Source organism: Ipomoea nil, unplaced genomic scaffold (assembly GCF_001879475.1).
Source record: "Ipomoea nil cultivar Tokyo-kokei standard unplaced genomic scaffold, Asagao_1.1 scaffold0482, whole genome shotgun sequence".
Lineage (NCBI taxonomy): Eukaryota > Viridiplantae > Streptophyta > Magnoliopsida > Solanales > Convolvulaceae > Ipomoea > Ipomoea nil.
The window spans coordinates 2,339,347-2,353,666 of record NW_017616910.1 but is presented as its reverse complement, the minus strand read 5'-3'; the positions used below and the strand labels follow the sequence as shown (position 1 = coordinate 2,353,666).

Genomic DNA, 14,320 nt, shown 5'->3' with positions numbered 1-14,320 from the left:
TTGGTGTACCCAAAATTCTACTGAAATCTTTGGTGTGAGGTAAAAAAAAAAAAATGTACTGTGATCTGTGGTTGATCTGAGCACTGCAGTGATGTGCATTGAGCCACTGCTTACACGTGAAGTCCTTCTGGGAAATTTATGTGAACTCCAGGTTCTCTCTTTCTTCAGCATGAATTCTTTCCAATGATGGAGTCAGGGCTGGTCCGAGTGGGAATTGACATAAAGGATTGAGTGGTTGTTCGTTGAGGCCAAGTGATGTGTGTCTGTCTTTGGTAAATACTTCATTGTATCCTTACTGTTAATGCTTAATAGTAATAATAATGAATGATGCAAACTGCTGGAAATGCCTTGGCATGTGCACTTTTTGTTTAGATCTGGGTGAAAGGGTGCTGTCATTTCCTGAAAATGATCAGCTACAAAGACTTAAAGTTGATGGTAGAAGATGGGAACATGAACATAGTCAACAGTAATCTGTAGCATGTGGGGTGTTGCAACAATTTGTGTTGTTTAAACTTTTCTTCATTGTTGTGGTTGAGTATCAAACACAAGAAGTTTAGGGAAACTAAAGGCAGCCACAGAACATATGGTCTACACTCTACTAGTCTAGAATATTAGAGAGTACAAATTTCATTTCAATACTACGTTGCCAACTGTTTTAACAAGTTGATTGACTCATTGCCTATGAGGAAATATTAACCAGCAGCAGCTACAACTGGATACATTGGATGGGGTAGGTAGGTTGATGGTCCATCATATCATGCAGCGCCATTACTGTTGAGGAGCATCTGATCGAAATGCCAAACACCTGAGAATTCACAATTCAAACATGAGGGAGTTAGAAGAAATAAATCAAATTAATAACAATGAGGGTTGGAAAAAAAAAAAAAAAAAAAAAAAAAAAAAAAAAAAAAAAAAGTTCCCCATATACCATGGCCATTGCCCACTCGACGCAGCTGGGCTACATATTCAGAAATCTTCTTGATGGATTCCACCTACAAATCAAAACCATTTTGTTGTGTGAACAATCACTACTCTAAATGCAGATTAAACAACTCATTTCAGGAAGGGAAGGAGGGAAAAAAAAAAAAAAAAGTATAAAATGCTTTTACCTGCCCAGCCAAGAATTCCTCTTCAACAAAGTCCGTCAGTTGTGCATCATTGTGCTCATCAGCAACCTAAGGATCATATATATAATGCATTACAAACTCCATATATTATTTCAGTCCCATTTCTAGGAAGGATAGTATTGGAGGGCACGAGGCATGCATGACTACTATGAGAATAGGAGGCAGCTACCTTGTGCAAGTTCAACAGTTTTTCATTTGTTAACTTTTCAAGTGACAGAGCAAGCTCCATTGCTGAAATTGAGGAGCAAACAAGTAGTATCACTAAACCTTGTTATAATGGAAAAAAAAAAAAAAAAAAAGTAGACTACAAGATAGAAACTCCTGAATATTAAATTAATATCATTAGAGGAAAAAACAAAACAAATAAATAAATAAATTCAAGTAGCTCAACATACTCATAGAATTCAAATATAAGAAAATTCTAAGGTAGAGATCTACCAATTTGCATCGAGTACAATAAAAAAGTAAGTACAATGTTCACATACTATTTGGTGTAACCAAAAACTTTTTAGTGCGAATTGGCATAGTGCAATAGCGTTTCCTTATAAATGTACACCATAAATTAGCTAAACACCATAAGTGTAAGCAACATGCCACCGCAAGATTGCCTTAGTTACACGAGAAATGGGATATTGAATTACGTTTCCTGCAATTAGCCCATAGCTTTGCACAGTCATTATAAGAATTAACATCATTTGCTTTGACAAGAGTCCATGTCTATTATATTCCAATGTGACAACAATAATTGAAGGCATGTAGATTGTAGAATAGATGCTGAAAGTAGCCAAGAAATGGACATCTAATTATTGTGCAAGCATAACCTAGAACAATATGATAGAAAACAGAACAATTGACCATTGATGCAATAACAACTTCTCTAATAGAATTTAGAGACATTATTATCAATAGAAATGGGATGTTAGACCTACCATATAATGCATCTCCTTTCTCCTGATGGTCAAAATCAGAGTCAGGCATCAGTATAGTATGCAGCACAACTTTTCCACCTCGCATATTCTGATTATTAACAAGAGAAAGCAGAATTTAAGTAATAGAGGCCAACTGTTTATCTTACTTAGACATTGACATGAGCAAAGCTAAACCAGACCAAAATATTGCAAATCACCTGATAATCCATCAATTTCTCAGCGTGTTGCCTCTCCTCTTCACTTGAGTCCTTGAAAAACCTGTTTGCAACCCGATATTTAGTAATGGTGTAAAACAGAACGAGTAAAAAAATGAAATAATCTGAAAAGACAGCCCATCAATACGTTGCCTACTTTGCAATGCCTTTGAGAGCAATATTGTCCCTGTCGAAGTAGGCATACATTGCATGATACACGTAGGAAATGTTGTACTCCACACTGCAATTCATTAAGTGGAACAGAACATCAATGAATCAGAATCTCAACCAGCAATAGAAAATGAGAAGAAACGAATAGTATATATCATGTTGTTTTTCTAATCCACACATGACGAAACACATTATTTTTATCTCTTTGCTATGTATACACAGCGCAATGTACATTAAAAAGAAGAAGAAGAAGAAGAAGAAGAAATCATATTCTCTACGAAAATCTGACGGAAATTGGAATATCTTGTGTTAGGAAACTCGTTATACTCAAACTAATTTATGCCACGAGATTCATACAGAAAAAGTACTAGCTTAGCATGCATTTCACAAGCACAACCTCACATAAACATAAATGCTTATAAAATAACAGATATGGAAGGAATGATACTTGATCTGTTCATTGATGGCTTCCTCGCAGGCATCCTTGAAGTGGTGGCGAGCGAGCGACGCATGAGAATCGGTGGAGACGAGGCCGGGGAACTCCTTCACTTCTTCAAACGGATTGAAAGGAACTGCATGGAGAGGATCCTGCTTCGATGCATTGACGATCACCAAACCACCACCACCGCCGACGGCGGCGCCAGGTCCAGCGCGCCTCTCCAGGAACCTCGCGGGCGCAGCGTTGAAGCTCCTCCGCAAATCGAAGGAAGCGAGGGAGTGAATGCGGCTAGCATTGTCAAACTTCAGGGCTTGGAGAGAGTTGGAAGGGGAGAATTTGAGCGACATTGTTGTTGGATTCAGTGAAGGCGATGATGGGATTGTAGTCTGTAGATTGTTTATAAATTCGGAAGGGGGTGGAGCTTAGCTGGAAGGTGGGAAAGGCACACGTGGACGGTCCAGATTGTTAGGGATGGAAGGGGCGTGTGTTGTGCTCGTGCTTCGTGCACGATATTCATGGTTGGTAGTTACGTTGCCGGTTTGGTTTCCCGGGAACTTCGGTATATTTATCTTTTTAAATTTCAAAATATTATTTGCTACAAAATTTGTAACCACTAATTTAGAAAGTGTGTAATGATTTACAAATTATATCAAAAGAGTAAGGGTTTATACGTTTAAACACCATGAATAAGAATTGAAATTATAATTAGTATTTGATTAACAATTTTTTTATAACACAACTAAAAAATTTGATTATTCCTTCAATTAAAAATCTCATTATCTAATTAAAAAAAGTGTATCATTTCATCTTATTGGTAATTTATTTTTTAAGTTTGGATTAATACTTTTAGATTTTTTATTTGATTTTTTTGTTCATATTGGTGTTTTTGATGCCATTATATTACGATTAATTGTATTGATTTTTAGTTTTTGTATTTTTAAAACATTTATTCCCATTATAGGGTCATACATAACCAAACATCAATTTGATAATCATTTCAATTCCACCATACTACCAAACATGTAAAATACTTTCACCAAAAAACTCACCACCATTACCGTGTATCTGATTTCAATTCCCATGTACAAACTAAACACACCCTAAATCCCATTAAAAATCATATACACCAAGCCAGATTGAGAATATATTGGTAAGATAGAATTTAATTCGTGACCGTGAGAGATAAATAAATATTATTCTTAATTTTGTGGTCTATTGACCCAAATATGGACCAATATAACTAACTAGCTGCAAAGAGATAGAGTGTGTGTATTTTTGTAAAATAATGAATTGCTTGCCTTTTGCAGGCCGGGTTTGTATATGTACTAGCAATACACGCAGGAAACTAATTTATTATAAAATTTTGCATCAAAATTGGTAAATATAAACCTTCATATATAACTAGTGCTTAGCTTTCTTAAATATAAGTCTTTTTAAACTCTTTCCCCAAATGCCTTTTTAAACTCAATTCACTATAATTGCTAGGGAAAAAGACAAAAATATGCGGTCAACAAGGATAAATTTCCAAAATGTGTCGTATTTTTTTTTGGACAAAAATATGCAAAACTCCATTCGTAGTTGCGTTTTTGATGTATTTCGTATTTTTCTTGTATTCGTGGAAAACGCAAGAGGCAATTGCGTTTACGTATTTGTATACGTAAAACGCAATAGGCTCTTGCGTTTTTGGGCAATACCGTATCCCACAAAACGCAACTATGTTTTGCGTTTTACGTATTATACGTAAAACGCAAAACGAAGTTGCGTTTTTGAGAAGTATTTGTACTCCTCGTCGCCGGCGAAGTCGAAGACCGGCGAGGCATACAAAACGCAATTCGCAAGTGAGTTTTTGGCGAATCGGTTAAACGCAAGTTGTTAATGCGTTTATGAAACGTTAAATTTTCCCGCCGGCGTTTTTGTACACTTTTCCGGCGACGTACGGAACTCGTTTTTGCGTTTTTGTACTCAAAAAACGCAACTCGTTTTACGAAGTACTAAAAAAACGCAACTCGTTTTTGCGTTTTTGTACACTTTTTCGGCGACGTACGGCGGTAAAAAAAACGCATTTGGGTCTTGCGTTTTACGTATTCACAGGTACAATACGTAAAACGCAAGACCCAAATGCGTTTTATCGTATTCCCTACGTATTTTGAAAACGCAACTGGTGGTTGCGTTTTTCGTATTGAATACGAAAAACGCAACCACCAGTTGCGTTTTCTGTATTTAACAAAAAAAAAAAAATACGGATGAAATACGTTCAAAAACGCAACTCTCAATAGAGTTTTGCATATTACTGTCAAAAAAAAAAGTCATTGCATATTTTGGCTAATTCCCAAGCTTTTCTACACATTTTTGTCTTTTTCCCTAATTGCTATATCCGTCTTCAAATTCCGGCGGCTCGCCCCGGAGCCTCAATGCACTTGGCGTTAGATAATTCCGACGCTCCATGAGTGCAAAGTGCAAAGCTTCGAATTATATAGGGATTCAAATTATATATTTGTAATTAATATGTTATATATCTCCAATTAACAGATTATGCATGCTACGTGCAATTATTGTGCAGTTAATTTATTATGTTTTTATTTTAATTTATTTAAATGTATATAATTTGGACAAAACTCATTTTTGTGAAAGATTAATGTTTTCCAGGAAGAAGATCGATAAGTATGAATAATGTGATACCTTCCTCTTTGAACTTCGTTGCGCATTGTATCGATCTCAGCTTTGATCGCCTGAAACTGCTTCACCTCCGGGAGAATCCTCATCTGCTCATCTCCGATCTCCTTCATCTGAGCAACGAGCTCTGTACGCCGGGCGTTCAGTTTCTCAACATCGGCGGCGGCGAGCTCCCGCCTCAGCCCGACGTTCGAGACGGCGAGGCGATCGTTCTCGCGAAACAGGGTTTCGATATCGCGTTGCTGGGAAGCTATGCGGCGGTCCTCCATCATGAGCCCCGCCGCCGGGTGAAATCCGGCATGGGGTGCTGGGACGAGGCGGATATTCCGACGGTCTTCGAATTCCGGCGGGTCGCCCCGGAGCCTCAATGCACTTGGCGGTAGAAAATTCCGACGCTCCATGAGTGCAAACTGCAAAGCTTCGAAGGTTTTGTGTACGGTGGAGTGTGTAATTTGTTATATACGTGGCGAATCCCTTTGTGGCTTTGCCATAAAACCTTATCAGTGCATATTGTGGGGAGAATTTGGTTTGCAAAAGTTAAAAATAATGTCAGAAAAGTAAAATGAAGAGAGAAAGGTGCTGTGCGCGTGCAATGCATGTGCTCGAGGACACGTCAGGCAAGCTTTGACACTTTTTTTATATTACTATTTTTAGAAAAAATCAATTTTGGCTTATTGATTTTTTCTTTTTTTTTTTTCTCTCCCCTCCCATCTTCTTATTCCTAATCACTTTTACAATAACTCCTCAAATAATTCCACCATTGTGGATGCTAACGCCTGTCCAAATTACTATTTTTGTCGGTCTCATTTTATTTGTCTGATTTAGTTAACGTGATTTGACTGGATTTATTTTTAATTTAATTTTTTATAATATTAAATTTAATATTAGATATAAAATTTATATGTTTAAAAGTTACATTAAAAGTAATATTAAGCCCAAAATATCAAATTTAAAACTAACTAAGAATAATAAATAATGAAGAAAGAGTTAGTTTGACCAATGAATAGTAAGTATGACAGACAAAATGTGACAAATAGAGTACATATTTTATAATTAGAATAATTGGTACTCTCATTTTCTAATCCCTATGACATGCTTTGATTGCTTAGGGAGGTCGTGATGTTTATCCATTCGCTTTTTTTTTTTTTCCCTCCAATAAAATTTGAACACAAGTATGAGTAAAAATTGGGACTAGGTTTTTTGAGTTCAAATAGTATTTTTCTTGTAATTAATATATGTCTATAATTAATTGATTATGAACGAGCAATTAATTTATTATATATTTTTATTTTTTTTTAGAATGTAGGGAAGGGTGCTACCCAGATTACAGACTTGAACTATCTATTTGGCGCCATATCGTTACTCCGAATCTATCATCTTCTAGTATCTGGTTGAGCATATCCGGGGCAACTTCTAAGACTTTGAGTCCTGTATTGCCAACAGCTGATTTGGCCAATAAGTCTGCGGCACTGTTGTTTTCTCTTGGTACGTATGCTACCACCCAGCTTCGGATGCTACTCAGCTCCCGCTTACATGCTTAGGTTAAATTGGCTGCAACATTGTCGACCATTCCGTTCTGGTTGATGGCTTTTACTATGCTCATGGAGTCGCTTTCAAAGCAGACATTCTTCAATCTGAGAGAAGTAGCTAATTGTATACCTTTCAATAATGCCCAGGCTTCCGCAGCTTCATTCGAGCAAGACCCAACTGCATATACGAAGCCTTTTATCCAAGTACCTTGGCCGTTTCTGATTAGCCCACCACAACCTGCCTGGTTTGTGATGGGGTTGTGTGAACCATCGACATTGACTTTCACCCACCCAGGTGGGGGTTTAGACCAGTTGATTAGTTTCCAGTTTCTCTTTGATGTACCTAAGCCCACTATAGAAGCTTTGTTGAAGGCCTCATTTATCTCTTTCACTTGCGTGTTTATCCAGTACACTTTTTGCATAACCGTGGGTTCTGTACCATTGAATATTCTATTATTCCTCCACTTCCACAGCCACCAAAGGGAAACGGCGAAGGTCACCTTGTTATTATGTTTACGTCTGTTGCATTTCCAACCTTCAACCCCTGCATCGAACCATTCCAAGAATGATAGGCTCTGCGTGATGTTGGCTAGGTTAGGCATTAAGGCTTCCTAGACAAAGACTAGATTAGATTCCTGAAAATTTTAGTGATGTAGATAGACAAAGACTGCATGCTACTCTTTTAACCACACTGTATTTTTTTTTTTTTTTTTTGTTGTTAAACATGCTTTTTTTTTTCCTATAGTTTTTTTATTAACTTCATTGCAAAACAAAAGCATGTTTACATCTTCATTGTAAATCAGAAGCATGTTTGTAAAACAAAAGCATGTTTCCATCTTCATCTTGCAAAAAGATGCCTGATAAATTTATTTAAGTAGGTAGGCAAAGACTTAATGCTACTCTTTTAAGTATACTGTATTTTCTAAGTCTTTCAGGGAGATTATAAACATGCTAATATTCAGAACAAAGATGTTGTAAAATACAAAGAAGTCTTAAAAGAAGGCCAGCTCTATGAGATAAAGAACTTCTATGCTGTTACAAATTATTACCTGTACAAGGTCACTCAGCACAAGTATATGCTGAAGTTTAATTATAAAACAGAAGTCAAACAAATAAACTCTATAGGCTTTCTCCATTTTATGTTTCTGCTAACAAGTTATGTGTCTTTGAAAGATCCCAAGGAAGTGAATGACAAGGAGCTCATTGGTAATACACTTCTACTATTACTAATACAACTGCTTAGACATATAATAATTGCTTATATTCTTTCAATATGTTTCAGATGTTATAGGTCGTGTGGTGGAGATATATACTCATGTGGACAAGATTGTGGGTGCTAAAGCCACAAAACTGATTGACTTTCAAATCTGCGATAATGCGTAAGTTTTATTCTTAATCATCCGTATACTAATTCTTTGTATATTAGGTATGTTTTGCCTATTTCCTATATATATATTTTGTGTATTTATTCCACTTATTTAGTTTCCTGTTCTACATACCTTGAATAGAAATTGTATTTGTAATAATTTGAAGACTAATTATGTCTTTTAGGTATGTTTTACCTATTTCCTTTATATAAATTTTGTGTATTTACTCAACTTATTTAGTTTCATGTTCTACCTACTCTAAACAGATTTTGTATTTTGAAGTATGTGAAAACTATTTCTTTGTATATTAGGTATGTGATGTCTAATTCGTATATGTATATTTTTATAGTTATTATATTTAATTAGTTTCCTGTTCTACATACCAAAAACAGTGATAATTACTTGATGTGTACCTTGTGGGATTCTCATGTTGAGTCTCTACTGCCATACTACAATTTAAATTCAAATGAACCAGTGATTGTAGTTATTCAATGCTGTAAGACAAATGTGGTTAGTGGTGAGTTTTTTTAACCTTAGACTTATTTCCTCTATTGTATGAATATGTCACCAATACTATGTTTTTGATGTGTACTTTTTTGTAGGTGAGGTGAGAATAACATCTTCATATGATGCAACTAAGCTATGGTTTAATGCTGACTTTGATGAGTTCAAGGACTTCAGATCTAAGTTAGTATATACACTGCTTATACTTAATTAGTTTATGTAATAATTTATAAACAAGTTTAATATTCTGAAAAATCCTTTTTACTTTGTTGTAGGTTAAAAGTTCAAGACACTCCTATTAAAAGTCTGAGCACTGTAACTCTTCACTCACAATCTACAGGGATTGATAGTTTCCAAAAGGGTGAAAGAATTATGTCAACAATCTTTGATCTGTATAAGCTGCAAGGGGTTAGTTTACCATTATGCATGTTTGTTTGAAATCTATGATGTTATATTTAACATATTTTATCTAACTATTTTTCAGGATGGGGATTATTATGTGCCTGCTGAAATTATGGCTATAGAGGCTTCTACAGGGGTGTGGTACTACATGGCCTGCATGACACCTGGTTGTAACAAGAAGCTTAAAAAAGCTGGAGGGTCCCTAATATGTGAAAACTGAAATGTGTGAAAAACCATTTGAGGAAGGTACATCTAGATATAAAGTTTTGGTTAGAGCCTTAGACAAAACTACAGATGCCCCTTTCCTGCTCTGGGATAGGGGGGTGGCAGAATTGGTTGGTATCCCTGCTGCTCTTTTGTATGAAAAGTACAAAAAGGCACTTCTATTTGTTTTTTAATTGTATAATTAAAATCTATAATATCACTTATGTTTTCACTAATACTAGCACTTATCAGGCTGATGTTGACGTCCCCACTGAGCTTGAGGTACTGATTGGTTTAAAAATGATTTTTAAAGTGGGGATTAAAAGAGCTCAAATGAAATTAGAATTCGCGATGCTCTCAAGTTCACCGGAAAACCAAAAGTTGGCCGGCACTACCACGGAGGAATCTGACCTCCTCCATCGCAGCACGAAGAAAACGAAGAGAGGATCGAGTGAGAGAGAGAGTCAACCTATGGAAACAGATGTGATTATGGAAGGGCAGAGGAGTGAAACTCAAAACAGTGAAGTCAACACAGGGGAGAAGAACACCATGGACAACCCCGCTCCGGCGAACCCCCCGATTTCGTTTAGAAGAGCGTTAACCGGCTTGAAAGACACTGTAAATTTGACTGATGACGTCTCGGACGATGAAGCAGGAGAACAAGTTGATGACGACCCGGAGTGTCCGGTGATAAAGCTGACTAGGGAGGAGAAGAGACGGATGCGACAAAGGTGGGAAAATACGCTCATTATCAAGGTTCTTGGGAAGACGGTGGGATACAACTACTTGCTGAGAAGGCTCCGCACCATATGGACTCCAAAATCTGGTATGGACCTCATTGCCATACAAAATGGGTACTTCTTGGTGAGGTTTGCGTCAGTTGCAGACTATGAGCACGCAAGACTTGAAGGGCCATGGACTGTCCTCGACCACTGCCTAGCTGTCAAAGATTGGGAACCGGATTTCGATCCTATGCGGGATGAAACACAACGTCTCCTTGTCTGGGTGAGGTTCCCCTGTCTACCAATTGAATACTATGACTACGCTTTTTTGAGGGCTGTTCGCGAGAGTTTGTGTGGAAATTGACATTTCAAAACCTCTTCTGGCAAGATTCACACTGAAAAACAAAAGGAGAACGATTGAGTACGAGGGACTACACTTGGTTTGTTTCAAGTGTGGAATGGTAGGACATCGTAAAGATGCCTGCAAAGTAAGGGATGAACAAGAAGACGCAGATGTGACAGAGGTGGATGATAAATCACTTGCAGAAGGGGAGAAGGCGGCGGAGAACGCCGCCGGAAGCACGCCGGAGAAGAGAGATGGACCTGTAGGGAAAGATGGAGGAAACAACGCGAAAAATCAGGGATCCATGCGACCGTTGGGAGACAAGTATGGAACGTGGATGATCGCGCAAAGAAAATCTGGGACTTACCAAAACAGAGGCGATCCGAAGCGCTATAAAGGGAAGACCAACGTGGAAAAAGGCGAGTCGTCAAAAAGGAATAGTGGAGGAAATCAAGGAAATCAAGGAAAAAATAAAAATCAGTTTAGTGAAGGGGGCTTTAAGATATGGACTAATGCCAGATTTGGTGCTCTTGAAAACACGAATGAGGAAACAGACACAGAAGCCCAAGAGGAAGAATTCATATGGGAAAGGCCTGACGGCCCAACAGGCGCTTTACTAGCAGGGAAAGGCAAAAGGCCGCAAGTGCAAATCACAGAAGCCCAACTTGTTAATGATAAATCAGAATATCGGAAGGGAATTACTCAAGGAGGAAAATCAACGAACATAAGAGAAGAGGGGCGAAAGGATTTGTCCAGAACAAAGAAGCAAGCAAATCAGGCGGCAGAAAGGGATAGTCACACACTGGTGAGAGCCTACGGGAATGGGAGCAGAGTAACACGGACCATGATTTCAGAAGAGGGGGAGACAATGGAAGAAGTGCATCTCAATGAAGAGGGAGGAGAACATTTTCATGACCCCCCCAACACGCTTCCGTTGGTTCCCGAAGTTGATCCGGGAGACCCCATGATGGACATTTGCATCGAGGATGGCCAGCGCACAGCTGGCGTGTTGGTTGCCCTCCAGTAGGGTTTTTTTTTTTTTTTTTTTTTTGTGTTTTGCTTTGCGCTACTGGTGTTTGCGTCTGTTTCTTTGTTTTTATGAAGATTTTAAGTTGGAATTGTCAAGGAGCTGCCTCAAGCGGGTTTAGACGAGCTCTCTCATCTTTGGTCTGCAAGTTTAAGGTTGACATTGTAGGCTTGGTGGAACCAAGGATTTCTGGCAGTACGGCGGATACGGCATGCAAGAAGTTTGGTTTTGAGAACTGGCTACGTGTAGAAGCTGTCGGTTTCAGCGGCGAAATATGGCTTCTCTGGAACAACAATTTGAATGTGGAAGTTTTAGCAACCACCCCTCAATTCATCCTCACCCGCATTGGTCAGGGAAGCACGAATTTGGGGCTGGTTTCTTTTGTATACGGTAGTCCGTCCCACAATTACAGAAATAAGTTATGGGAGGGACTCTCTAACGACAATTTTGACACAAGGGAAGGTTGGATTTCAGTAGGCGACTATAATTCAGTCACTTGCATGGAGGACGTCAGTAATCAGGAAAACTTCAGGAACAACAGATGTGCAGGTATGAGCCATCGGATTTTTAAGGAAGGATTAATTGATCTTGGTTTTTTTGGTGCCAGGTATACATGGACAAGAGGAAAAGACAAGAGGACTTTCACTGGAGCTCGTCTAGATCGGGCTCTTTGCAATCTGGAGTGGATAACGCATCACCCGGGAACCAAGGTTTCACACCTAACTCGGGTTTGCTCGGATCACTCTCCTCTCCTCATTGAAGTCAGAAATGATAAGGAGATTAGTAGAACGCCGTGCTTTCAGTTCCAAGCTGCCTGGGCACGGCATCCAGACTTCTTAAATATGATCAAGGATAACTGGATGACGAATGGGAGTATCATGGAAAACATTGCGAGTATTCAAGGAAGCTGCGTGGAATGGAAGAAAACAGTTTTTGGAAACATAGAAAAGCGAAAGAAAAAAATTATGGCTCGGCTCGACGGCATTCAGCGCTGCTTGGGATGCCAAAGCAGTAATGGTCTTATAAAGCTTGAAAGAAAACTAAGGAAAGATTTGGAGGAAACTCTTCACCAAGAAGAATTAAATTGGTTTCAGAAGTCAAAGGAAGATTGGATTCGCTCAGGGGATTTGAATACAAAGTTTTACCATGCCGCAACCATGACCCGCCGCATTAGGAACAAGATTTAAGGCCTGAAAAACGAAGATGACGAATGGGTAAGGGACACAGCTTCAATGGAAGCATTGGTTCAAAATTATTACAAGCATCTCTACTCTCGTGAGGATGAGGATTATAACCATGACAGTTTTAGAGGGATGTTTCCGATCATTCAAGAGGAACAATGGAGACAAATAAATAGAAATGTCACTAAAGAAGAAGTCCGGGATGCCCTAATGGAAATGGCACCCCTTAAAGCACCCGGACCTGACGGTTTACATGCAATGTTTTATCAGAAGACTTGGAATATTGTAGGTGATAGTCTTCACCAACTTGTGGAGGGTTTCTTCCAAAATGGCAGTCTCCCGAATGGAATGAACGAAACCAACATTGTTTTAATCCCGAAAGTGCAGCAGCCGGAGAAGGTCACGCAATTACGGCCCATCAGTCTTTGTAACGTGGCTTACAAGTTAGTTACAAAAGTTATGACAAACCGGCTTAAGGTTATTATGTCAGATATCATTAGTCCTAACCAAAGCAGTTTTATCTCCGAAAGACAAATTACAGACAACATAGTAATTTATCAAGAAATTCTCCACACCTTACGTACCGAGAAGAAAATGCCTGGTTATATGGTGATAAAGATTGATCTTGAAAAAGCATACGACAGACTCGATTGGAGATTTATTCGCAGCACCCTTCGGGAAGTGGGTCTAAATAGTGATTGGATCAGAAACATAATGCATTGCGTGGAAACGACAGGAATGTCCATTTTATGGGAAGGAAGGAAACTCGACAGATTCAAGCCGGAAAGAGGGGTTAGACAAGGAGACTCCATGTCACCCTACCTTTTTGTAATGTGCATAGAGCGGCTTGGGCATATAATCACTGAGGCAGTGGCCCAAGGACGTTGGAAAGGCGTCAAAGCATCAAGGAATGGCCCGAGCATATCACACCTTTTTTTCGCCGACGACATGGTCCTGTTCGCGGAGGCAACCGAGAATCAGATACACACAATCATGGAGTGCCTTGAAAGGTTCTGTAAGTCCTCTGGCCAAAATATTAATAAGCTTAAATCAAATATTTTTTTTTCCAATAGTGTTTGCAGGGAAAACGCAAGTAGATTGGCCACCATTGCGGGCATTCCAGCAACGGATGATCTAGGACGATACCTAGGTGTCCCCTCGCTCCATGGAAGAATTACAAAGGATCATTGCAAAAGCATCCTTGATAGAGTGCAAAGCAAGTTAGAAGGATGGAAAACCCGCTTCCTTAGTTTGGCAGGAAGACAAGTCATGGCTCAAGCGGTCATCAATGCCATCCCTTCATTTGCCATGCAAACCATGTTGATTCCCAAAGGGGTATGTGACGCAATCGACAAGACGACGAGGAATTTCATTTGGGGTGGAGATGGGATCAAACGTAAAACTAGTCTTGTAAACTGGGATACAGTAACGAGATCAAAAGCTGGAGGAGGACTTGGTATAAAATCCATGCGACACATGAATCTTTCCCTTCTAGCCAAACTAGGATG

At 38.8% G+C, this 14,320-nt stretch overlaps 1 protein-coding gene across 1 annotated transcript; it reads right to left on the bottom strand.

Annotated features, from left to right (window-relative positions):
* Window positions 1–497: 497 nt before the first annotated feature.
* LOC109173697 (ferritin-3, chloroplastic-like) lies at window positions 498–3,342 on the bottom strand. Its single transcript, XM_019322980.1, has 8 exons — window positions 2,870–3,342; window positions 2,408–2,491; window positions 2,254–2,314; window positions 2,057–2,144; window positions 1,297–1,358; window positions 1,110–1,175; window positions 929–992; window positions 498–805 (listed from the first exon to the last, which is right to left on the bottom strand). The coding sequence occupies exons 1-8, from the start codon at window positions 3,205–3,207 to the stop codon at window positions 756–758; spliced, it is 813 nt and encodes a 270-aa protein (XP_019178525.1). The 5' UTR covers window positions 3,208–3,342; the 3' UTR covers window positions 498–755.
* Between the last annotated feature and the right edge of the window lie 10,978 nt (window positions 3,343–14,320).

What these genes read in the sequence shown, in the direction of transcription:
- LOC109173697 (XM_019322980.1), bottom strand. Translation starts at nt 3,207, where the DNA reads ATGTCGCTCAAATTCTCCCCTTCCAACTCTCTCCAAGCCCTGAAGTTT. An exon ending in AACTGTTGAACTTGCACAAG is followed by an intron (nt 1,176 to 1,296) that starts GTAGCTGCCTCC and finishes TATGATCCTTAG; the next exon opens with GTTGCTGATGAGCACAATGA. An exon ending in AGGAATTCTTGGCTGGGCAG is followed by an intron (nt 993 to 1,109) that starts GTAAAAGCATTT and finishes TTTGATTTGTAG; the next exon opens with GTGGAATCCATCAAGAAGAT.